The following is a 25365-nucleotide window of genomic DNA, read 5'->3' as shown; positions in this document are numbered from 1 at the left end:
CCGCGCGCCCCCGCCGCGCGCGCTTCGCCTCGCGTGCCCTCACCGCGCCCCCGCCCCGCCGCGCGCTCTTGCCCCGCGCGTTCTCGCCGCGCGAGCCCCCGCCCTGCCGCGCGCGCTCGCGCCGCGCCCTCACCGCGCCCCCGCCCCGCCGCGCGCACTCTCGCCGCGCCCCCGCCCCGCCGCGCGCTCTTGCCCCGCGCGCTCTCGCCGCGCCCCGCCGCGCGCGCCCCCGCCGCCGTTTGCGGCGTCCTCTCCCCTCCGCAGTTCCCCGGCGCCGCCCCAGCGCCCCGGATCCCGACGCTCGGGGCCGCGCCCACTGCGATCTGCGTGGCGCGCCGAGCCTAGGGGACCGGCGGGATGAGCCTGCGCCCGTTCTCCCGCAGGGCGCCCCTCTCGAGAGCCTGCAGTGCGCGGTCCCGGGATGGCCTGCCGGGTCCGGGACGCTCAACCGCGCCCCTGCCGGGCCCGTCCTCGGAGCGGGGCCCGGCCCCGCGGGGCCGCCGGGCGCGGAGGCCGCCCTGGCTGGCGCTGCGCTGGCCGGCCCTGAGGAGACTATGGGCCTCCGGAAGAGGCACGTGGGGCGCCGGGGAGCCCGGGAAACGCGGGTTAGGCCGGCGGCCGGGGGTTTGTCAGTGTCAGCGACGGACCTGGCGTCCAGCCCTCCCGCCCCCAGAACCCGGCCCCAGGACCCGGCCCCAGCATCTCAAGCATCAGCCGGGCGCTGGTGGCTCACGCCTGTCCTCCTCGCTACTCAGGAGGCTGAGATCTGAGGATCGCGGTTCAAAGCCAGCCCAGGCAGGAAAGACTGAGAATCTCATCACCAAGAAACCACCAGAAAACCGGAAGTGGTGCTGTGGTTCAAATGGTAGAGCGCTCGCCTTGAGCTGAAGAGCTGAGGGACAGTGTCCAGGTCCAGAGCTCAAGCCCCAGGACACACACACTAATGTGGCATTAATTAGTTGCACCAGGAGGTTCAGGTATACATACAATATATCTTAAAGTCATTGTGTGTCCTGGGGCTTGGCACTGCCCTTTAGCTTTTTTACTCAAGGCTGGTGCTTTACCACTTGAGCCACAACTCCACTTCCGGCTTTTTGGTGGTTGATTGGAGATGAGAGTCTCCAGGACTTTCCTGCCAGGGCTGGCTTCCAGCTTCCACCTTCAGGTCTTAGCCTCCTGAGTAGCCAGGAATACAGGTGTGAGCCACCTGCCTTGGCAAGGGCTGACTTCCCAGTCTGGAAGATGTTCTAGAACACAGCTTCCAGCCCGCCTTTGCAAAACCATCAGGGTGCAGGCTGGAGCTTCCCGTTTACCTGTGAGGGCAATTGTGAATTAAATAGCTCTTCCTACCACTTTCCCCTTTTATTAGCAGAGTCCTCGGGATCCCAAGCGTTGGTCCCGCTTCAGCCCCAGCAGCCGCCGCAGAGCACCGTAGAACAGAGCCAACCCGTCCAGCAGGGGTGAGATGCTTTATGTAAGAACATTGGGTCTTTGGGAGGGAGGAGTCTTTGCAGAACTGACTTGGACGGCAGCTTGTGAAACAGCTCCTCTGGCGCGTGCCCGTGTGGGCAGGAGGCTGATGTGGGTCTGTAATGGATTGCACTAGGCTTGGGATTTATGGGTTAGAGGATGGATGCCTGGTCCTTGCAGCTGCAGACTGACAGCCACACTCCCGGAAACCGAGTTTCGTAGGAGGCTGTTTATGATACTGTTGGTTGAGCTTAGTAACGAATGAACAGTGTAGTTTTCTGGACATTTTCTCAATGCACTTTCATTAAAAGCCTGATGGTTGCCTCTTCTTTAAAAAATTGGAAGGGCAGCCGGGCCCTGGTGGCACATGCTTGTAATCCTAGTTACTCAGGAGGCTGAGATCTGAGCATCACCGTTCAAAGGCAACCCAGGTAGGAAAGTCGGCAAGACTTACCTCCAATGAACCCCCAGAAAACCGGAAGTGGAGCTGTGGCTCAAAGTGGTAGAGTGTTAGCTTTGAATGGAAGAGCTCAGGGACAGTGTTCAAGCCCCATAACTGACCAGAAAACCAAACAAAAAAAATTTTTGAAAGGGCTAAAATTTTGAAGAAAAGTGCAATACAGAAAATACTTTTGTAGCAGAGTTAAAGGGAAAGCAAATGGGCATTTTTGAGTTGATGGTGCTTCAAATGTACATATGCTTTCAATTTTATCTTTTGACAACTCTACAAGACAGTATTATTTCTGTTTCAAAGATAAGGTCCGGACAGATTACTCTACCAGCTCAAGGTTGGACAGCCCCAGAGTTAGGATTTATACCTAGGTCTTTGGCACTAAAATGATTTCACTCTAGCTGGGCTCTGGTAGTTCATGCCTGTAATCCTAGCTACTCAGGAGGGTGAGATCTGAGGACTGTGGCTTGAGGTCAGCCTAGGTAGGAACATCTGTGAGACTTACCTGTAATAAACTACTAAAAAATTGGAAGTGGATCTGCTGTAGTTCAAGTGGTAGAGTGCTAACCTTTAGCTCAGAGACAGTCAAGCCGCAGGACTGGCACAAAAAGAAAAAAAAATCACTCTACCAGATTACGTCATAGGCTTATTTCTTCTTGCTTTCCATTTTAGTCCTCTTCTGTAACATTTTGTTTCAATAACATTTTGTTTCAAGGGACAGACTATACTGATGTCTTTTACATAACTTGGTTACAATGCTATGATTCAAGAAGATTTCTAGAAAATATGGAAGAAACAGCTCCAGATTTAAAGGGCTTGCCTCTAGGCAGTAGCATAGGGTGGAAGGGGTAGGACACAGGTGCCTTGCATTTCATTATGTTTCTATGTGTTGGTACTACTATTCCTTCCTCCCTCCCTTCCTTCCTTCCTTCCTCCCTTCCTTCCTCCCTTCCTCCCTTCCTTCTTTCTCCCTTCCTTCTTTCTTTCTTTCCTTCCTTCCTCCTTCCTTCCTTCCCTCCCTCCCTCCTTCCTTCTTTCCTTTTCTTCCTTCCTCCTTCCCTCCTTCTCTCCCTCCCTGCCTCATTTCCTTCCTTTGTTCCTTCCCTCATTTCTTTCTTACTTTTGTGTGTGTGTGTGCTGATCCTAGGGCTTGAACACAGGGCCTAGGTACTGTCCCTGGACTTTTGTGCTCAAGGGTAGCACTCTACCACCTGAGCCATGGTTCCATTTCTGTCTTTTTGGTGATGAATTGGAGATAAGAATCTCACAGAGGGCTGGGAAGGTGGCTCAGTGATAGAGCACTTGCTTTGCATGCTCAAGGCCCTGGGTTCGATTCCTCAGCACCACATAAGCAAAAAGAAAAAAGCCGGAAGTGGCGCTGTGGCTCAAGTGGTAGAGCACTAGCCTTGAGCTGAAGAGCTGAGGGACAGTGCCCAGGCCCAGAGTTCAGGCCCCACGACCGGACCCCCCCCCAAAAAAAAAAAAAAAAAAAAAAGAATCTCACAGACTTCCCTGCCTGGTCTGGCTTTGAACTGTAATCTTCAGCCATCAGCCTCCTTAGTAGCTAAGATACTGGTGTAAGCAGCCCAGTCTTCTTTCTTTCCTTTTTTAACCAATGTGCAACCATCATTTTGATAAATATTGTAAGGGAGTAATTAACAAGTTAAAACCAGAGAGAGAGATAGAGAGAAAGACAGAGAGACAGAGACAGGGAGAGAGAGGCAGGAGGTGGAAAAAGAGGTGCTTTCTAAATAATTACGTTCCAAAGAAATAAAGTAGGAATTATTACAATTTGAAATGCATATGTTATAAAAACCATGTGTGTATTCCAAGGAGAGGGGTAAAGGGAAATGCTTAAAGGCAAAATGAGGATTATAGAAATCGTTTTGGGACTATCATCTTTAGCCACAGGATTAGTAATAAAGGTGTTCAAGAACCAATAAGAAATGGAGCTCTAGCCACAGGTGCAGAGTCCTTGGAGAAGTATTCTCTGTGCAAGGTTTCAAGATCCTTGTGTGAAGTTGTGCTCTTAAGGGATGATTATAGTAGACCTTGTGACCACGCCATCTGTCTACCAAAAGTCCTCCCTTCTGGCCCTCCCTCTGGCTTCATTTCCTCCGGTTGACATCAGCAACTCCATTTTGAATGTGGCAACTTTTGCACAACTCATTAGCATTTTCGAAACAACTGGCAGAAAATCAGGAAGCGGCACTCACTTGATATAAAGTAAATACAGGCTTTATATGCTCCGCCAATGTCCAATCTCAAGAATCACAAATCTGAAGTCATCTGTAGCACAGATTTTCCAAGAGTTGTGTTATTATTAATGATATGATTACTAAATCCCTTAGAGAGAAGCCCATAATTACCTTGGAGTCTGCAGTCAACCAGAAGAGGGTGGAGTTGAAGTCAGCACCGAAGCCTGAGAGTGAAGGCAAGTTAGTAAAGCAAGCAGATGAGGTAGGTGTAGCAAGAATTAGATGGAGTGTTGTTGTTGTTGTTTTTGGGTCCAGTCGTGGGGCCTGAACTCTGGGCCTGAGCCCTGTCCTTCAGCTCTTCAGCTCAAGGCTAGCACTCTACCACTTAAGCCACAGCACCACTTCTGGACTTCTGGATTTTTTCTTTTTGCTTATGTGGTGCTGAGGAATCGAACCCAGGGCCTCATGCATGCAAGGCAAGTGCTCTACCACTGAGCCACCTTCCCAGCCCTAGATGGAGTGCTTTAACCTCTTGGTGACTTCTCTACTTATTTGGCCTGTGTCTAAAAAAATATCCACACTGACTTAGGATATTGGTTGGGTAGCATGTATTTAAGTTCTTTAAAATGTGCTAATTGATACATTGTAACATATATACGTGTGTGTGTGTGTGTGTGTGTGTGTGTGTGTGTGTGTGACTGTGAAACCATTGCCACAGTCATTATAATGAATAATAATGAGCATCTCTCTCAAGTATAAAAGTTACTGGGGCTTAAACTCAGGGCCTGAACACTGTCCCTGAGCTTTTTCACTCAAGGCTGGAGCTCTACCCACTTGAGCCACAGTTCCACTTCCAACTTTTTGGAAGTTCATTGGAGATAAGAGTCTCCCAGACTTTCCTGTCCAGGCTGGCTTTGAACTATGATCCTCAGATCTCAGCCTCCTATGTAGCTAGGATTACAGGCCTGAGCTACTAGTGCCCAGCTGAAACAAGACTCTTAATCTCTTTAATGAGTTAATAATTTGAAAAGTCATAGGTTTTTATTTCTTACTATATGATAGAAGAGGAAGGTATACAATTGGTTTGACAGACCAGTTTTTTTAAATGATTTTAGAGATGTCAATTATTACAACTTTATTATCCAACCAGTGAATTACCAAATTGAATAATGATAAGAATTTCAGGTTCTCCTTAACGTATATTTTCACAGAATACAGGAACAATTTCTAGAATGCTTCAGGACCATGTGTTCAAATTATATTTCCAAAAGACAGATTTGTGCTAGAGCACAGAGCAAGTTAGAAGTCCTCATGAATATATATATATGCATATATAAAGTATATATATAGTTATACATAAATAAATAAATATATATATATATATTTTTTTGTCTATTGTGGGGCCTGGGCGCTGTCCCTCAGCTCTTCAGCTCGAGGTGAGCACTCTCCCGCTTGAGCCACAGCGCTACTTCTGGCTTTCTGGTGGTTAATTGGAGATAAGAGTTTCACAGACTTCCTTGCCCAGGCTGGCTTTGAACCCTGATTCTCAGATCTCAGCCTCCTGAGTAACTAGGATTATAGGGAAGAGCCACCAGTACCTGGCCACTCATGAATATTTATAAAGCTTCCATACTGTAGTACAGAGCAAGGTTACTGTTTCTGTGAATGTTTTCAATTTAACACTTTGAAGTAGATTTTTTTTTTTTTTAACAAGTGGTATGCTGCACAGAGTTACTGTTGCCTCTGTAACTGGATCGCCATTGCCCTCGATACTTTAGAAGCCTCCTTTACAAAATGTTTATGACGACTTGCATTTCCTTCCTTCCTTCCTTTTGTCGGTGGTGGAGTTTGAACTCTGGGCCTGGGCGCTGTCACTCAGCTCTTCAGCTCAAGGTTAGCTGATCTATCACTTGAACTACAGCACCACTTCCAGCATTTTCCCTTTATGTGGTGCCGAGGAATCGAACCCAGGGCCTCATGCATGCAAGGCAAGCACTCTACCCCTGAGCCACCTTCCCAGCATGACTTGCATTTTAAAGGGTGGGCTCTGGTAACCTTATAAGAAAAAGGCAGGCCTGTAGAATTCAGCAGTTACTCCCAAAACTGAAGAGAACAGAGTAAGATGTTTTATTTTTTTGAGTGAGTATGCCACGTGCTGGGGCTTGAACTCTGGGCCTTGTGCTTTCACTTGGCTTTTTTTTGCCCAAGGCTTGGTGAGCCACAACTCTTATTTCTGGCTTTTTGCTGGTTAATTGGAGATAAGAATCTCTTAGTCTTTTCTGTCCATGCTGGCTTTGAAGTTTGATCCTTAGACCTCAGCTTCCTCAATAACTAGAACTGCAGTTGTGATCTGCCAGCTCCAGGCCAGAGTAAGGATTTTATTTAATACTGAAACAAGGAGTCGGCCAGAGTAAGGATTTTATTTAATACTGAAACAAGGAGTCGGGCACTGGTGGCTCAAGCCTGTAATCTTAGTTACTCAAGAGGCTGAGATCTGAGGATCTCCGTTCAAAGGCAGCCTGGGCAGGAACCTCTGTGAGACTCTTACCTCCAGTAAACCACCAGAAAAAAGCCGGAAGTGGCGCTGTGGCTCAAGTGGTAGAGCACTAGCCTTGAGCTGAAGAGCTAAAGGAGAGTGCCCAGGCCCAGAGTTCAAGCCCCACGACTGATGAACGAAAGAAAGAAAGAAAGAAAGAAAGAAAGAAAGAAAGAAAGAAAGAAAGAAAGAAAGAAAGAAAGAAAGAAGGTGTGTGTAGCATTGCTTCTTGGTAGTTTTGAAGTATAGCAGAGATGTGAAAGGGTTTTCTTATTCTTGCTCTCAAGGTCTTCCCAGATTGTTAAGAAGCATCATCAGCTCAACTTTTCATACCAATAATGCACACTGTTTAACTTGGTTTTCTCTATTTTAGACCCTGATAGCAAAACCTGCCTTGCACGATTTATTTCTCATGTTCTGTGCTCATTTGAACCTCACTGCATGACAGGCTTGTTTGTTTCACCTTTCTTTTTGTTCTCCCAGGTCATCTGAGTGGACCCTTTGCATCAATTAAGTCCTATTCTCTGAATAGACCCAGAATTAGCTGGGCACTGGTGGCTCAGGCCTGTCATCCTAGCTACTCAGGAGGCTGAGATCTGAGGATCACAGTTCAAAGCCAGGAACCTCAGCAGAAAAATCTGTGAGACTCTTATCTCCAGTTGACCACCAAAAAGTTGAAAGTAGAACTGTGGCTCAAATGGTAGAGCACTAGCCTTACAAAAGCTCAGGGAGAGCTCACAGGCCCTGAGTTCAAGGCCCAGGCCTGGCACCCACACAAAACACAAAAGTGTTATTTATTGCTTTATATAACTCATGAAATGCTGCCAAGAGCAAAGATGAAATAAATGCCTCTTGAGCTCCTAGCATGCGAGGAACACCAGCTTTTATCCTAAAATGAGGCCTTAGATAGCTGAACACAGATAGAGGCCCACCCCCAGCCCGCCTACATTCTCTCTTTTCCTTTCTATTCCCTGTATCCATCTGTCATTTCCAAATTCATCCCCTGATTCACTGTGTGTCAGCCATGACTGCCTCGTTTCTGTTTGTCTGTTTCCTTCCTCAGGGCCTTGTACTTTGTAGATCATCAGGTCTGCTCTTTCCTGGGTTTTCAAATCCAGCCCATGTATGATTCCATGGATTAGATACCTCTCCAAAGTCATCTGTGGGCAGCCCTGACCTGCAGTGTGGTTGTATTAGGTGCTAAGAAGTAGTTAAGGTTAAATGAGGTCATGAGGGTGGGACTCCTAGCCGATAAGGTTAGTGGGAAGAGACCTCCTGGAATTCTTTTCATTCTCTCTATCTTTACCCCCACCCTGTGAAGACACTCAGAAATCACAGGTCCAACTGGCAATGGTGGCTCATGCCTGTAATTCTAGCTACTCAGGAGGCTGAGATCTGAGGATCATAGTTCAAAGCCAGCCTGGGCAAGAACGTCTGTGAGACTCTTTTTTTTTTTTTTTCTTGGTCCAGTCGTGGGGTCTGAACTCTGGGCCTGGGCGCTGTCCTTCAGCTCTTCAGCTCAGGGCTAGCGCTCTACCACTTGAGCCACAGTGCTACTCCGGCTTTTTTCTTTTTGCTTATGTGGTGCTGAGGAATCGAACCCAGGGCCTCTCCATGCAAGGCAAGTGCTCTACCACTGAGCCACCTTCCCAGCCCTGCTGTGAGACCCTTATCTCCAATAAACCACCAGAAATCCAGAAGTGTTGCTGTGGCTCAAGTGGTAGAGTGCTAGCCTTGAGCTGAAGAGCTGAGGGACAGTGCCCAGGCCCAGAGTTCAAGCCCCAGGACCGACCAAAAAAGAAAAGAAAAGAAATCACATATACACACAGTCAGATGGTGGCCACCTACAGGCCAAGAGTCCTTGATCCGGGTCTTTGCAGCCTCCTGAACTGGGAGGATGTTTAATGTCGATCAAGTCAGCTCATAGTCGGTGAGGTTTGGGTCACGTTGGCCAGAGCAGACAAATACATGAATTTTTGGTGGGGCTCCCCTTGACCTCTCTAAGGGCTGACCCCTCATCAGTGGGCTCCCGATCTTCACTGCTCCTGTGTTTTTTGCCAGGACTCCTTTGTTGCTGATTAATCTCCTTTTTTTTTTTTTTCTGCCATATTCCATGTCTCCCTCCTTGCTAGAGCCTCAGCACCAGAGTTTACGTGTGCTGTTTTCTTCCCTGCCTAGGTCATGCCCTCCCCAGACCCCAGGAACCCCTTTGTTTTGTTGTACTTGGACTTGAGACCCCACCCCACCCCCAAGACCACCAGAGACCAAGATCAATGTGAACAGCAAAAGAGTCATTTATTGCAAGCTCGAGCCTGGTCCTCCGTGCACCAGGTAACTGGCGCTGAGCCCAGGGTTAGAGCACTTTTTATACACTTTTTAGGGAGGACAGGGACTTTGCATACATCATAGCATCTGTAACACATCACTACACATCGCGGGAAGGTCATTAAACAATTCTATAGTATAATTGGCGCACTACCAAGCGGGAAAGGACCAGAACAGGTTGTTGGTTAGATCAAAGGGCTGATGTACTTTAAACTGGCTGGCTCGAACCACAGGGCAGTGTTGAGGAGACACGTGCTGAACTGCAGGGTTCTTTTCTCAAACAAACACCACCTGTGGTCTGACTGCTGGGTCACCCTCCAGCACCTGCCTGCGGTTTTCCCAAGGATTGTTTGTGTCCTTAGTCACCCGGAAATTGCTTTTTTTCTGTTCGCATTCCCAGGTCGGGCTCATGGTCAGCTGCATAACTCATACCTCTCAGTATGGTTACTAGCTTAAAGATGGAGACACTCAGGCACCAGGCTCTTCAGTTTTCCCTCCTTATCCATCTCCTCGTGGCCAGACCAGTGCCTTCAGAGGTGCCTGCGTGCCTCTGACGGCGTCAGAAAGGCCTGGGCCTCTGTCGCAGCCTGGCCTCTTTTCTTCTCCCACAGCCTTGTCTGATGTTTGATGTCCTCTTCCTCAGTCTTCCTTTGGCTACATAAAATATTCCCATTGAACCATCTGTAACAGCCTCCTGGTGGAATGATCCAGATAATTTTCTTCTTCTTGTCTCTGAGATCTCATCCTAGATCCTACTTCTTGGAGGAGGTCTCTTCTGACCACAGGGCCCAAACTTAACATGGTAACCCTCCCCTGCCCGGACCCTACCCTGTTATTGGGAGTGTAGAACTCTCCCCCCCACCCCCACTTAACCTAGTATCACTGGCGTGACTTAAAAGTCAGGACGAAGCTGGGCGCCGGTGGCTCACGCCTGTAATCCTAGCTACTCAGGAGGCTGAGATCTGAGGATCACAGTTCAAAGCTGCCTGGGCAGAAAAGTCCGTGAGACTCTTATCTCCAATAAACTACTAGTAAACCGGAAGTGGCACAGTGGCTCAAGCAGTAGAGCGCCTGCCTTGAGCTGAAGAGCACAGGGACAGCACCCAAGCCCAGAGTTCAAGCCCCACCACCGACAAAAAAAAAAAAAAAAAAAAGAGTCAGGACGACTCACTCTGTAGATGAGAACTCCTATCTAGGTTCTTGTCAGTGTCCTTGACCCCTTGACTAGCCACCTCTCCTTTGGGCTGCTTTGGGACCGATGGCCTCACAATCTTCTCTATCAGACAGTTTCCTTCATGGGGTTTAGGGAAGGGATACCCAGCTTATTTTATCCAGGGAAGTAAACGATCTCTTCCTTTGTTTTATACATCCAAATCCAAGGGAAGGACTCTGATTGGCCCAGCTTGGAGTGGGGCGCAGTGATTGGCCAAGTCTGTAGCATCTTCACTGGAATCATAAGGATAGAGGTTATTCAAAAGAAAATGAAAAGGGTTATTTTCAGGAAAATCTACATCATATACCAAGGCTACTGTCCAACAATTCTATCTCAGACTTTCCCCAATCAAGCAACATAACACCAATCATATACCTGTGTCTTTTCCTTTAATATTATGAAGCCATTTTGCTTATTGATTAACTGTCTCCTTTCAACCTGAGGGCAGAGAACTTGTCCTTATATGCCGCTATGTTCCCGGTGGCTAAAACAGCCAGTGCTTGATAAATACTTGCCACCTGCGTGGGGGGAGGGGGAGAATAAAGCCATCATATATTCACTTTAAAGGCTTAGAAACTAAATAATCACGGTTTCAGATCAATATAGAGATGTGATATATTCCGTGAGGGCATGTAATAATCTTTGGACATTGAACTTGTGTGTGTTAATATTTGAGAGTCCCGGTTTCATTCCTGAGCTGTCTCTGTCAGGGCCACAGCTAGAAGCAGAGTTGCTAGGTAATGTTCTCCCGTCTTTCCACATCTGATCCACTGACTGACCAGGGACTCACTCAGTATGTCTTGGAAGTGGTCTGGGAGCTTCACTTTTTTTTTTTTTTTTCTTATGGCAGTTGTGGGTCTTGAACTCATGGCCTGGGTGCTGTCCCTCAGCTCTTCAGCTCAAGGCAAATGCTCTACCACTTGAGCCACAGCGCCACTTCCGGTTTTCTGGTGGTTTATTGGAGATAAGAGTCTCATGGTCTTTCCTGTCCAGGCTGGTGTTGAAGCTCAGATCTCAGCCTCCTCTGAGTAACTAAGATTACAGGCCTGAGCCACCGGCCCCAGGCGTGTGTGTGTGTGTGTGTGTGTGTGTGTGTGTGTGTGTGTGTGTGTGTGTGTGTGTGTGTGTGTGTGTGTGTGTGTGTGTGTGTGTGTGTGTGTGTGTGTGTGTGTGTGTGTGTGTGTGTGTGTGTGACCTGGGGCTTGAACTCCGGGCCTAGGCATTGTCTCTGAGCTTTGGTGCGCAAGGCTAGTTCTCTACCATTTGAGCTACAGCTCCACTTCTGGCTTTTTTTTTTTTTTTTGGTGTTAATTGGAAATACGAGTCTTATGGACTTACTTCCCTGCCCTGGCTGGCTTTGAACTGACCCTTGAGTATATAGGATTACCAGCAGCTGCTCCCAAGGGTTGAAAGGTAACGCTGTTTTTTTTTTTTTTGTGACCTTTCTCCTGTTTCTTTGCCACCTGCAAATTCTAACCACTTCCCTGCACCATGCCTGTTAGGCTTATTAATGCTTTCAGAGTCTATTATTACCCATGGAGGCCTTCTGAGAGAAGTTCTTCCTAGTGGGTGCTGGGTCTGGGAGAAGGGCCAGAGCTGGGCTGTCAGCCTGTGGAAAGGAAATAAACAGCAGATGGATGGGGAGGTTTTGAAGTAACAGCTTCTTCTAAAGGGAGAGGAAAAAGTTTTTTTTAAAAAAGCCTTACCCTGAGATGGAAGCCTGGCGTTGGTATTGGAGGTCTGTGAGGGAGGTTCCCGTGGTCCATGGAAGACTGGGGGGATGGGAAAGGGGAAGGGTGACTGTATCACCTGGTGAGTGCTTAGAACTCTGGCACCCAGGCCACAGACCAGACCACTCTAAACTTGTCAGAGTTCTGTGGGTGATCTCAGTGTGTAATCAAGGCTGTTGGCCTGTGCTCAGTGTAACCAATTTATGGGGAGAAATTTAGAGTGTGTGACCCTGCCACATGTGGCCAGAGGAACAGATGTGACCATCTGCCGGCGTGGTAGCTGTGATGAAGGAGAAATGCCACTGGGCAGGAACCCCCAGGTTCTGTGATCTGTGCTCAGGTAGATGAGATGGAGTTAGGTTTGTTCAAGGATAGCTTGACTGCTTAAGAAAGTTTCCTCTCTGCGCCTTCCCTCCCTTGGCTTGCTCTTTTACCTGTTTGCTGGCCCTCCAGAGCCATTTGCTGTTAGCGTATTCTGTGTGTGTGCCCTGAGCCTTCATTTATGTTCTGTCCTTACAGTACTTAACGCTTACCACCTTGCAGGTTTCAGAGAGTTGCATAGACACTTCTCTCTGCCCCTGCAGCAAAAGAAAATGAAGTCCAATTTTAATTCTGTAATGCCATTTTGCTTTCTGGATTTTGAATCCTGGATTGGGGCGCCCTCTAGTGGATGGTCAGCTACTATTACATTTCGCTTTTAAGGTGGAAAGAGAGTTGCTTGGGTAAAGATCTAGTTCTGCCGCGGACTTGGTATGGAAACTTCAGGGTGAAGAAATAATAATGATCTCTCTGTTCTTCAATTCCACCTGTGAAGTGTTGGGGCACAGATAGTTTGTTTTGTGTCCATAGAAAGAAATTACCACAGTGAGTCAGGATATGCAGAACAAGTACAGGTTTCCTCACAAGCTCTCCTCCAAAAGCAAAGATAAAGCTCGAAGGAATTGCCTAAGCCAGTCATTTAAAGAACCTGGGGCCAGGCACTGCTGGCTCACGCCTGTAATCCTAGCTTCTCAGGAGGATGAGATCTGAGGATCATGTGCGAAGCCAGCCCAGACAGAAAAGTCCCCTTGAGACTCTTATCTCCAATAAACTACTCAGAAAGCTGGAAGTGGTGCTGTGGCTCAAGTGGTAGAGCAGTAGCCCTGAGCACAAAGAAGCTCAGAGACAGTGCCCAGGCCCTGAGTTCAAGCTCCAAGACCAACCCCTCCCCCCCCAAAAAAAAAAGAGTCTGGAAATTTGATCAAGGTAGACAGTGAACTAAGAAGTGATTTGCAGAGTCCCAGAAAGTCTACGGAGTCCCAGAAAGAACAGTGGAAGTCTACAGTGTTTCAGGTGCTGGGGTGGGTGGGACAGGACTGGAACACTGACAGCATGGAAGACAATGAATGACTTTACTCCACACGGGAGAACAATGCCCACACAGCGGCGCAGTCACTGGCTCAGCCACACATCATCATGGAAGGCCAGAAGCACCGGCAGCCTGTGGTTGACACATAGGAGACCAACAGGCCAGTCAGAAATACAACATGGAAATGTAGGCAATGCAATCGCTATGGGTCTTGAGATGATCACATGTTGTCTGACACACTCAGGGCCAGACAAGGGGACCTTAGTGAGTCAGTTATTATTAGGTGAACACAGGACTTGTAACCAGATTCCATCTTATCAACTTCTGGGCCTTTGAATGAATTCTCCAAGCCACATGGAGATCCACAAAGGTGAAGCCTTACTGGCTTTAGGAGTTGTGCTGTCTAGGGGTATGGATCCATTTCTCTGCCAGATAAGAATTCAGTGGCAGAGGGGCAGAGAAGTAAAGCAGCACATTTGTTAAAGCAGCACATTTGTTAAAAGCCAAGGTAGGCTGCCAGTTCTCTGTGGAGAGGGGTCTTAGAGCCACTGAAGTCCCTCAAGGAAGTGGCCTTTATTGATTTTCCTCCTACCTGGGAGGAATTGGGCAGTGAGGGCCCACGTGCCTGCTTGGTTTCCTGTTTAGTTTCTGCCACAGGGCACAAGCAGGGATTAAGCCCCATGGTCGTGTACTGCTGTGCACAGGTACAGCAGTGCATGTGCTTGGTCATGCCAGGTCATTCACGAGGCATTATCTCCTTACGTAGGATTTTGAACATTGCGGGAAGAGGAGGCGCCACTTTGAGCAGGCGATTGAGGCACTGTGGGAACAGGAAGCGCTACGATGGGTCACATGTTGTCTGCTACCTGTCATATCCACCAATTCTCCTTCCTTCCTTCAGGAGTGACAGTCTCTCATTGGTCACTGGCTGACCATTAAGCTATGCTGGTCCAAGGAGTCTGGCTTAAAAGTAAAAACAAGGGAAAAAGCCCAAGTAGATACATTACCTAGTGTGGCACAATTACTGTAAGTGGATAACTTACCAAATAAACAGCAACAACTACCAGCTGGGTGGGGAGCAGGAATCGGAATCCAGTGTAACTACAATATATTGCCTAAAATGTCTGGGTTCCAACAACTTATTATGATATACACAGAGAGCCAGGAAAACTACCTATACACAAGAAAAAGGGTAACAAGTAGGGACGGTTTCCTAGTGGGCCTAGATGTTGGGAGTTAGCAGATACCTATTAAGATAGGTTTAAAGATGTAAATGAGCTAGGCGCTGTGGCTCATGCCTGTCATCCTAGTTACTCAGGAGGCTGAGATCTGAGGATTGTAGTTCAAAGCCAGCCTGGGGAAGGAAAATCCGTGATATTCTTATCTCCAATTAATCCCCCCAAAACTGGAAGTGGCACTGTGGCTCAAGGTATAGAGCATAGGCTTGAGCATAAAAGCTCAGGGACAGTGCCCAGGCCCCGAGTTCAAGCCCCATGACTGACAAAAAAAAAAAAAAAAAAAAGGAAACTGGTTGTGAATTTGGTATAAGGGGCATGGTACAGGGAAGCAAATGGGCATGCGGGGTAGCTGGTAGTCTCCATGGCTGTGGCTTCCTCTTCTCTCCCTGTCTCCCTTCCCTTCCCTCCCCTTCTCCCTCTCCCTGAGATACAGATTATGCTTCAAAGCTAGCCAGGGCAGGTATATTCCTCCCTCCCTCCCTCCTTTCCTCCTTCCTGCCTCTCCCCCCCTCCCCCCCACAGAAGCACACAGTGAGTTGGTAGAAGTGTTAAGCCATGCTAAAAGACTGCTTTTAGGACAGGGGGAGGAGCCTCCACGGGGTCTCCCAGGGCTGATGGCGAGGGCTCAGAGGACATGCTGGGAAGAGGTCTGGGCGTCCTTGGAGACAGCAGAGCTCCACTGATTGTTCCAGTCTGGAGTTGATCCATAGTCTCTCATAGGTTGGAGTGGCCCAGCCCCTGGTGTGTGGGGGTGCAGAGAAGGGGGGCTCTCTAGGCGGCAGGTGGATCCTTCAGCAGACTGGCAGAGGGATCAGGGACCGTAAGGAGCAGCAGGATTTGGGGCCCTGGTAGCCCCTGTCAGGCCCAGGGAAGGCTAGGTCTGGGTGAAGCCTGCAACATTTTGTGCTGAGACAGAGATCTTCACACCGCACCGCTGAGCACCCCCCCACCCCAGCTGACCCTCACCCCTGCTGTGACTGCACGGGTCCCTTCCTCTTGCAGTGCCCCTCTGGTGCCCCACACCCGGAAGGCTTACCATGTGGGGGTGAAGAGGTTCAGACCCTCCTCACTGGCACGTGTTGGTGCATCCTGAGCTGAGACACAGTGTGTTGTTGGCTGGCACAGCCGTGGCGGCTGCCGCTGTGCAGGGGAAGCGGGAGAGACCGCTCTCCAGTTTGGATCTGGTTCTGTCAAGGGAGGAACCTTAGCGAGATCCAAAAGCTGGGCTGCCACGGCTCCCCGGACAGATCGGTGCAGTTCATCCTTATCTCCTCTTCTTCTCCCCCCGCCGCAGATCAAACCACGACCTAGACCTGGAGACCTGATTGAGATTTTTCGAATTGGCTATGAGCACTGGGCCATCTACGTGGAAGACGACTGTGTGGTCCACCTGGCCCCCCCGAGTAAGAGGGACGCGCCCCGGAAATAGCCACGGGCAAGTTCTTAGCAGAGGAGCCAGGAGCAGAGTTATCACTGTGCTCCCCGCAGCCGCGGCCCTTCCCGGGCCTTGGTTTACTCTGTGGGTGGAAGAGCTGGGTCTCTGTTCACCAGTAGCCAGTGAGCTTCTAGCGGGAGTGGCACACGTGTACAGTGTCCCCTAAGCTCCCTGGCCTTTTAACCACCCTTCAAAAATAAAAACCTAGGGGCTGAAAATGCGACTTCCTGGTAGAGCGCTTGCGTAGCAGGCATGAAGCCCTGGGTTCGATTCCTCAGTACCACATGCATAGAAAAAGCCAGAAGTGGCGCAGTGGCTCAAGTGATACAATGATAGCCTTGAGCAAAAGAAGCCCAGGGACAGTGCCCAGACCCTGAGTTCAAGCCCCAGGACTGGCACCAATAAATAAATAAATAATAAATAAATAATCTAGCCGGGCACCTATGCCTCACACCTGTAATCCTAGCTACTCAGGAGGCTGAGATCTAAGGATTGCAAGTTGAAGCCAGCCTGGGCAGGAAAGTCTGTGAGACTCTTTTTAATTAGCCACCTAAAAAAGCCAGAAGTGGACCCGTGATTCAAGTGCTAAGACACTAACCTTGAGCAAAAACACTCAGGGACAGCGCCCAGTCCCTGAGTTCAAGTCCCAGAACCAGCACCCCCGCCCCTCTTTCCATTACGAATCTAAGGATTCCGAGCCTTCATGTTGGTACTGACAACTGAGCACCCTTTCCATATTTCTGGAGGTCCCATGGGTGGGGTGTGGGCAGTGTTTCCCGGTGTCCTCAAATCTTGCTAGGGCCTTCCTCCTCATCCTGCAGGCTGCTTCACCGCCATGCAGGCCCAGTCCTCAGTCCGTTTCTCAAGGCCCAGGTGACACGAGGCTTGGCCTTGTGGAGAAGTGATGGGGGAGGAGGGGCACATGGTACGTGGGGGCACAGGATGTCAAGCAATTGAAAATGGTTATCAGGAGCCGCAGCTCCCAGAGCTTGCCCGAGGAGCTGGGCCTGGGAGGATTTCTTTTGAATTTTGTATCCTGGGCAAGTCTTGAGCTTTCGGAGTAGAAAGCCTTTGACCAGAGCTGGTTCACAGATCACCTCTGTGTGCAGTCCTGTTCCGTGACAGCCGGTCTTAGAAGGAAGAGAACAGCACAGTGTGGAAGAGCTTATAATGAGATGCGAGACACCTGTGGGCTCCCTCCCCCATCATGCTAAGCCCAGGGGTAAGCCCTTTGCACTCAGCTGCCACTTCCAATAATTAGCTCCCCCTTTCCCCAGAAATCTTAAAATCATACCTCTGTCACTTCAACTAATGTAAAAGACATCAGTATCGTTTCTCTCTCTCTCTCTCTCTCTCTCTCTCTTTCTCTCTCTCTCTCTCTCTCTCTCTCTCTCTCTCTCTCTCTCTCTCTCTCTCTCTCTCTCTCTCTCTCTCTCTCTCTCTCTCTCTCTCTCTCTCTCTTTTGTTGTTGTTGGTCGTTGGGTTTGAACTCTGGGCCTGAGCACTGTCCCTCAGCTCTTCAGCTCAAGGCTAGTGCTCTACTACTTGAGCTACAGTGCCACTTCGGGTTTTCTGGTGGTTTATTGAAGATAGGAATCTCAGGGTCTTTCCTGCCTGGTCTGGCTTTGAACCCGATCCTCAGGTCTCAGCCTCCTGAGTAGCTAGGATTACAGGTGTGAGCCACCAGCGCCTGGCTGATAATTTGTCTCTTGAAACAAAATGTTACAGAAGAGGACTGAAATGGAAAGAAGAAATAAGCATTTGATTTAGTCTGAGTGAAGTGTGTGTGTGTGTGTGTGTGTGTGTGTGTGTGTGTGTGTGTGTGTGTGTGTGTGTGTGTGTGTGTGCGTGTGTGCGCACGTGTGTGTGTGTGCGCTGGTCCTGGGGCTTGAACCTGGGTCCTATCTCTGCACTTTTTGTTTTGTTTTGTTCATGGTTAGTATTCTACCACTCATGGAGCCATAGCTCCACTTCTGGTCCTTTTTCTTGTTTTTTTTGGTGGTTAATTGGAGAAAAGAGTCTTACAGACTTTTCTGCTCTGGCTGGCTTTGCACTGCCAAGCTAACTTCTCATTTTTTTTTTTTAAGGGACGACACTCAGAAATCATCTAGTGGTTTCTAAATGACTACCCACCAGGCCTTGGGTCTCTCTTGCTTTTTGTTCTTCAGCTGAAGGAATTGGGGCCCGTAGCATCACTTCGATCTTCAGCAACCGCGCAGTGGTAAAATACAGCCGTCTGGAGGATGTGCTCCATGGCTGCTCCTGGAAGATCAGCAACAAGCTGGACGGGACGTACCTGCCCCTCCCTGTGGAGAAGATCATGCAGCGCACCAGAAACATGGTCAACAAGATAGTGCAGTACAGCCTGATGGAAGGGAACTGCGAGCACTTTGTCAATGACCTCAGATACGGCGTGCCCAGGAGCCAGCAGGTGCGGTTCCTCGGGCCAGTCCCTCGTGATCAAACCAGGCATCGCTGGGCTGTGCTACCAGGTCTTTCATGTATCATAGAGTGTGCAGTTTAGGAGGTATCTTTACCTCTCTTCTGGGCTAGGGTGATCTCCTTGGTTAAGTTACTCTATTTCTGAGACTTTTTTTTTTTGTTTTCATTTTTTTTTCTTAATTTCCTTTACAAAATAGGAGACTAAAAGTAGACATTTCCTTGTTAAATTGAAAACTAGCAGTCTGGGCTGGGAAGGTGACCCAGTGGAAGAGTGCTTGCCTTGCATGCGTGAGGCCCTGGGTTTGATTCCTCAACACCACATAAACAGAAAAAAGCAAGAAGTGGCGCTGTGGCTCAAGTGGTAGAGCACTAGCCTTGAGCTGAAGAGCTGAGGGACAGAGCCCAGGCCCAGAGTTCAGCCCCCACGACCAGCAAAAAAAAAAGAAAAGAAAACCAACAAAAAACAAAACAAAAAAACCCTACCAGTCTGTGGGCCACATCTTGGATTTATTACTACTACTATTACTACTACTACTATTATATTGTTTTATTTAATTTATTTATTTTTGTCAGTTATGGGGCTTGAACTCTGGGCCTGGGCGCTGTCCCTCAGCTCTTTAGCTCAAGGCTCGCGCTCTACCATTTGAGCTACTGCACCACTTCCAGTTTTCTGGTGGTTTATTGGAGATAGGAGTCTCAGAAGGTCTTTCCTTCCTGGGCTGGCTTTGAACCGAGATCCTCAGATCTCAGCCTCCTGACTAGCTAGGATTACAGGCGTGAGTTACCAGTGCCTGGCATTATTATTATTTTAAAAGTTGAGTTACTACCAGCATTTAAAAATACAGAAATGTTACATAAGAAAGATCTGGATTTGCAGCTTTTCCTCATCCAGGCAACCAGCCTTTGGCCAGCATCCCTGTGTCTGACCCTCTGAAGGGCCAGGCTGTGCCTACAGGTGGTGGGCAGCGGTTGCAGTGCTGTTGGCCGGCTCTGTGCACATCCCCCCCCCCCCCCCCCCCAGTAGGGCAGCACGATCAGCTTAATGTGTTAGAGACTTGAAAAGCAAAATATCTGCAACAGTTTGAGCTGTTCTTGTTAATAACTATCCTTGCTCAAACTCCACAAGATAAGCAGAGGGAGTGCATATATTTATCTCCTTTTAAATAGGTGGGGAAAAAAATCTAAGGATTAAAAGTGGATTGTTCTATTGTCCTAGCTTTTGCTCTATGTTTCTTTTTTTCTTTCTCATCTCCTTCCTTCCTTCCTTCCTTCCTTCTTTCCTATTTCTCTCTCCTTCCTTCCCTCCCTTCCTCTCTTTTTTTTTTTTTTTTTTTTTTTGGGTTCCGGTCATGGGGCCTGAACACTGGGCCTGGGTGCTGTCCTTCAGCTCTTCCGCTCAAGGCTAGCACTCTACCACTTGAGCCACAGCGCCACTTTCCTACCACTGAGCCACCTTCCCAGCCCCCCTTCCTCTTCCTTCCTTCCTTCCTTCCTTCCTTCCTTCCTTCCTTCCTTCCTTCTTTCCTTCCTTCCTTCCTCCCTCCCTCCTTCCCTCCCTCCCTCCTTCTCTCTCTCTCTCTTTCTTTCTTTCTTTCTTTCTTTCTTTCTTTCTTTCTTTCTTTCTTTCTTTCTTTCTTTCTTTCTTTCTTTCTTTCTTTTTCTTTCTTTTGTGCTAGTCCTAGGGCTTGAACTCAGAGCTTGGGCATTGTTCCGGAGCTCTTTTTACTCAAGGCTGGCATTTTACCACTTGAACCACAACTCCACAACTCCACTTCTGGCTTTTTTGTTAGTTAATTGGAGATGAGATTCTGATAGACTTTCCTACCCAGGCTGGCTTTGAACCATGATCCTCAGATCTCCACCTCCTGAGTAATTAGGATCACAGATGTGAGCCACTGGTACCTGGCTTCACCTCTGTTTCTTATGTTCTCTAAACAGAGTGGATTCAAACCTGGTTCTTGGTCTCTCTGTTATTCCTCACCTTTTGGGAGCACTGGCAGGTCTTCCCCAGCCTCCCTCTCCCTCCTTGTCTGTCTACATCTTCCCTCTCAGTTCTCTGCACCTGTATCTCTGTATCTTGCATCCTTGGTGTGCCTATAGTCCATTCTTGTGAGGCTTTTTGCCAGTGCCAGGGTTGGTGGGCCGTGGTACAAGGGACCTCTCATTTGCTGCACACTTGTACATGAAGAGAAGACCCCAAGGGCACAATGAAAGGCTTCTCAAGACCCCTAGCCCCAAAAGTCACGAGCACCAAGCCCAGAGCCATGCTTGTAGACGAATTCACTGTGCAATTCCGCTCAGGTGAGTTCCCTTCCAGGCCTCTCAGATTCCCTGTTCGTTGGGCGAGGACTTCAGTGGCTGTGGCCCATCCTCTGCCGAGATCAGTTGCTTCTGAGCCCGTTGGAGTTTAGACCCTGTCCTGATGGCTCTGAGGAAGACAGAACCAGAATCTCTGGATGCTTTCCTGGGGGAAGGGAGCCCATCTGCCTCGGGGGTCTTGTCTCCAGCATGCCTGGCTGCTTGGGGCTCTTGCCGCTCTAGGATTTTGTGGAAATACAGCCTGGCATAGGCTGGCTCTTCTAGGGAAAGCCTCCCCATGGCATAGGTGTAGGAGGGAGGGCAGAAGGCCTAGATGGGGACTGATGGGCTGTGACCGCTGTGCTTTCAGGTAGAGCACGTTCTGCTGGAAGGCGCCAGGGCTGCAGGCGTCGTCATTTCGGCTGTTGTGGATGGCATAAAGCCCAAATCGGTAACTGCCCAAGGCCTGCTAACCCCCCAGAGAGGAGGAGCTAGTGACACCAGCATGGATGCCATGCCTCCTTCTTCCCTCCCCCTGTCTTCCTCTCTCGACGGCCCTCATTCAGAAAATCAGGAGCCTCTAGAACAATCTAGAATGTTTCTCCTCTAATATATGTGATAAGAGATGCATGGACTGGCAGGAGAGGAAGAACTACTGTGTTTTGCCCATCAGTTAAGAACCACCCACAGTGCTAAGTACTTCCTATACTTATTTAAGTTTCCTCTCTTTGCAGGAAGGAGCCTTGCTTGCTTCTTAGGCCAACTCTAGTCTGCAGTGCTGGGAAAGCTTCAGGAACATCATGGAGAGCTTCTGTTTAAACATTTGCAATAATGAAGAACTCTTTGCAGAAGTTCTTTCCATTCAGTGAAAATGTCTCCAGTTTCTTTCCATATAACAACCTCTCCCTTTTGGGCCCACAGTGTAGTTTGTGGGAGGGGGAGGAAGGGTTCGCTCTCAGTGCCAACGGTGCTTTAATCGGATAACTCATTGCCAAGGACTATTTTATTTCTAAAGTTGTACATTAACTTTATTCTTTTTTTTTTTTTTGTCAGTCATGGAGCTGGAACTCTGGGCCTGGGCGCTGTCCCTCAGCTCTTCAGCTCAAGGCTAGCGCTCTACCACTTGAGCCACAGCATCATTTCTGGTTTCCTGGTGATTAATTGGAGATAAGAGTCTCATGGACTTTCCTGCCTGGGTTGGCTTTGAACAGCGATCCTCAGGTCTCAGCCTCCTAAGTAGCTAGGATTATAGGTGTGAGCGCCCAGCCATTAACTTTATTCTTTATTGCTTAAAAATATCCAATTTAAAGTGTAATTGATAAGATCCCTCCTTCTAGTTTTTTTACCTGAGAATTAGCAGAGAATTTGAGATTTTTATTCTGATTCCAGATGAATTTACATGTTGACTTCTGCTGTGAACGAACAAGAGGATAGACTCATTTTTTAACATGTGTTGTCTACTATATTACTTATTAATTTGCTTACTTATTATTAGCATTACAGGAATTTGAACTCAGGGATTTGTGCTTGCTAGGCAAATAGTTCACTACTTAAGCCACCCCATCAACAAGAAAGTGTTATTTTTCCTAGTCCTGAGGCTTGAATTCTGGGTCTGGGTGCTGTCTGATTCATGTTCTAGTTCCAGTCACTCTATTGTCATTGTTTATTTTGAGCCCACTACTTAAAGACAGGACTTAAAAAACATTTGTAGGGATGGGAGACACATTGAGTGGCCAAAGTGAACTGTGTTGATTCTGAGCCCTTATTAATGTCCTTGAAGCATATGGGTGGAGCTGAGCCTGCAGAGAGCAGGGTATCTGCGGTATGGCTAAGCGATCAACGTCCATGCAGAACAGAGCTCTGACAGGTGATGTAATAAAAATGTGCAGACTTGAAGCATACAGATTCATGATGAAAATGGAACAGCTATTCAAAACATATTTTTTTCAGTTAGGGGAATTTTCTCACGTGAAGAATTTAAGGCAACCTGTGCCTAGGGAAGGTAAAATGGAGGCCAACTTCTGTCATGACTTTCACATTCTCTACATAAATATGCCGTTTCAAATCCTTGCTTTCTTATGGAGTGGGGCAGTCTGTCCTTTCTATTTGGGATGACCATGCATACACCTGACCAAAAGTGTTTACCCACCCCTGATCTTCTCAGAGATACTTGGTCTTCAGTGGAATGACTGGGTAAATGAGAGGCTTAGTAAACCAAACATTTGGACAAATGTTTGTGAACCCAAAGTCAAATATTTGCCTGTTTCACTTGGACATTTCCCTTCCAGTGGCATGCGGACTCCTGTGTAGGTTTAATAATTCATTTGACCTGGAAAGAGCAGCTTTCCTTAGGATAACCATTAGACAGACAATGAGGCATTTATAATAGAGAAAGAGGACCCTGTTATAATCATGCTCAGATAACAGCTCTAAACTATTTCCATTGGAGGCTATGTAAGATGGTGGTCATCTTCGTGCATAAGTGAAGAAATTAAATGGAGGGGGGTGAGGGAGAGAGAAATGAAAGGGGGAAGGGAGGGAGATGAGTTAATATTTTAAAATACTGTCTCCATGTAAACATTTTAACATGTAACACCACTGATAAGTACCATAGATCTTTTGTTGATGGTACATCATCAAAAAAATGATGTTGGTGATCCTCAGATCTCAGCCTCTTTTTTTTTTTTTTTGGTCAGTTGTAGGACTTGAAATCTGGGCCGGCCTGGGCGCTGTCCCTCAGCTCTTCACCTCAAGGCTAGAGCTACACCACTTAAGCCACAGTGCCACTTGTGCTTTTCTAAGTGGTTTATTGGCTCTAAGAGTCTCACAGACTTTCCTGCCCAGGGTGGCTTTGAATCTTGATCCTCAGATCTCAGCCTCTGAGCTATAGGGGTGAGCCACCAGCGCCCGTTTTCATAATGCCTGATGATTTTCTTCTTTCCTCAGCAATAATTTTCTGAGACCAACAGCTTATCTCCCTCCCTCCCCCTTCCTTCCTTCCTTTCCTCCTTTTTCCTCCCTCCCTCCCTTTCTCCCTCCTTCTTTATACATTTTACATTTTGCACTCACTTCTGTAAAATTATTTGTTGCCTAGTAATGTTGTTAGCCATCTTTTCACATATCAGTCCCTGCTGACATTCCTTAACTCAGAGCTCACTAAGAAGGTTGGATTCTAAAACAAACATTGTCATTCAACACATTTGTTTTTGTGCCCTTTAACTTGAGACTGTACTTGAGTTATCCCTTTTCCCCATTTTTTTTCCTTTTTTCCTTTTTCTCCTGGGGCTTGAACTCAGGGCCTGGGCACTGTCTCTGAGCCTCTTTGTGCTCAAGGCTAAATGCTCTACACTTGAGCCACAACACCACTTCCAGCTTTTTCTGAGTAGTTTGTTGGAGACAAAGAGTCTCACGGACTTTATTGCCCAGGCTGGCTTCCATCTGTGCAGGGTTATAATAGCTAAGCAGACAGGCAGGAAACACGGAGGGAGCTTTTAGATGGAGAAAATAGCAAATTCCCTTGGTCTCTGGTCATGGCTGAATAACCACAAACTACATTGATGTGTTTTATGATGTATCTTTGGCCTTAGATTAGCCATTCACGGTTAAGGAGGCAGGAATAGAAACTGTGTAAGGTTCTGAACGAACAGTTCTCTCCAAAGAATTTAAGACTTGGCTGAAGGAGAGGCATTGAGGAAGAGCTGACTGGGCTGGGTGATTTTAATGGATTCAGAGAGGTTTCATATTCCTTCTGCTCAGGCCTCTGAGATTCCCTTGTCCCTGCCTTTAGCTGGTTTCATCTAGAAGAGTCCAACACACATAAATCTTGTTTGATTGATCAGGAATTGCTTCTCAGCTATCAGGGAGACTTCCTTTCTTCCTGGAGGAAACCCGTAGTGAACCAGTCTGTGATTGGCCTGTGTTCTCAGAAGATGTCTAGATCTGCTATGGAACACAAGGGTGTTTTACTCACCATGTACAAAAGGACAAGAGAATCAAGGACATGTCTTGGGGCAAGGAAAAAGATTTATTCAGTAAGATTTATTCAGATCTGAGGATCACGGTTCAAAGCCAGCCCAGGCAGGAAAGTCTGTGAGACTCTTATTTCCAAAAAACCACCAGACTAAGAAGATGGTGAACCAGAGCATTAAGCACAAGATTTTAAAGCTCTTTTTTCTTTTGTAAAAATCTGTAGGCGGCTATTATGAAACTGGTATCTGGTAACCTGCTTCTTTGCATTCAAACCAAACAGATAAATCTTGTGTATCTGGTTTAAATGATGAGCAAGGACTGTGTATCCAGGGAGTCATAGACTTATTTTTTTTTTTATAACAATATGGATAGAACTGGGGAAATATAGATGAATATATTATTCTGATAATCTTGATTGGTTCATAGGATCCAATATCCCCAATTGACAAAACTCTTCATGCATGATAGCAATCTGCCAATTGAAGCTTTCTTAACCTCAAAAGGGAAATCCATAAAACTCTGAAAATAATGTATTTCATGATGAATGGCTAGATCAGGGGCAAGGCAGCATATGAAGAAAATTCTACAGAATCTCCAAATACACTCTTATAGGATGATAATTAGATATGTTCAGTAAGGCTTCCTATATAAGAAGTCAATATGGTATTTCTATGTATTAGCTATAAACTATCTGAACATCTTTAGAAAAAAA

The 25365-nt window shown here is 47.6% G+C and overlaps 1 protein-coding gene across 3 annotated transcripts; it reads left to right on the top strand.

The window, feature by feature from the left end:
• Positions 1–247: 247 nt before the first annotated feature.
• LOC138824237 (phospholipase A and acyltransferase 5-like) lies at positions 248–21556 on the top strand. 3 transcript variants are annotated; one of them, XM_070017924.1, is made up of 7 exons: positions 248–571; positions 1373–1460; positions 4273–4381; positions 15804–15912; positions 18113–18375; positions 21055–21135; positions 21419–21556. In XM_070017924.1, exons 1-7 carry the CDS (start codon positions 358–360, stop codon positions 21440–21442), a joined length of 888 nt encoding a protein of 295 aa, XP_069874025.1. In that variant the 5' UTR covers positions 248–357; the 3' UTR covers positions 21443–21556. The 3 variants fall into 3 exon arrangements, with proteins under 3 accessions (XP_069874025.1, XP_069874024.1, XP_069874026.1); XM_070017923.1 differs by having other exon boundaries at positions 249–571; positions 1370–1460; XM_070017925.1 differs by lacking the exon at positions 21055–21135 and having other exon boundaries at positions 249–571; positions 1370–1460.
• The last annotated feature ends 3809 nt before the right edge of the window (positions 21557–25365 follow it).

Source organism: Dipodomys merriami, unplaced genomic scaffold (assembly GCF_024711535.1).
Source record: "Dipodomys merriami isolate MVZ:Mamm:240054 unplaced genomic scaffold, mDipMer1.0.p SCAF_128, whole genome shotgun sequence".
Taxonomy (NCBI): Eukaryota; Metazoa; Chordata; class Mammalia; order Rodentia; family Heteromyidae; genus Dipodomys; species Dipodomys merriami.
Note: the sequence above shows the minus strand (reverse complement) of the source record. Positions and strands in the feature narration are given on the sequence as shown.

What these genes read in the sequence shown, in the direction of transcription:
- LOC138824237 (XM_070017923.1), top strand. Translation starts at nt 358, where the DNA reads ATGAGCCTGCGCCCGTTCTCCCGCAGGGCGCCCCTCTCGAGAGCCTGC. An exon ending in ACTATGGGCCTCCGGAAGAG is followed by an intron (nt 572 to 1,369) that starts GCACGTGGGGCG and finishes CCCTTTTATTAG; the next exon opens with CAGAGTCCTCGGGATCCCAA. An exon ending in TAGTAAAGCAAGCAGATGAG is followed by an intron (nt 4,382 to 15,803) that starts GTAGGTGTAGCA and finishes CCCCCGCCGCAG; the next exon opens with ATCAAACCACGACCTAGACC.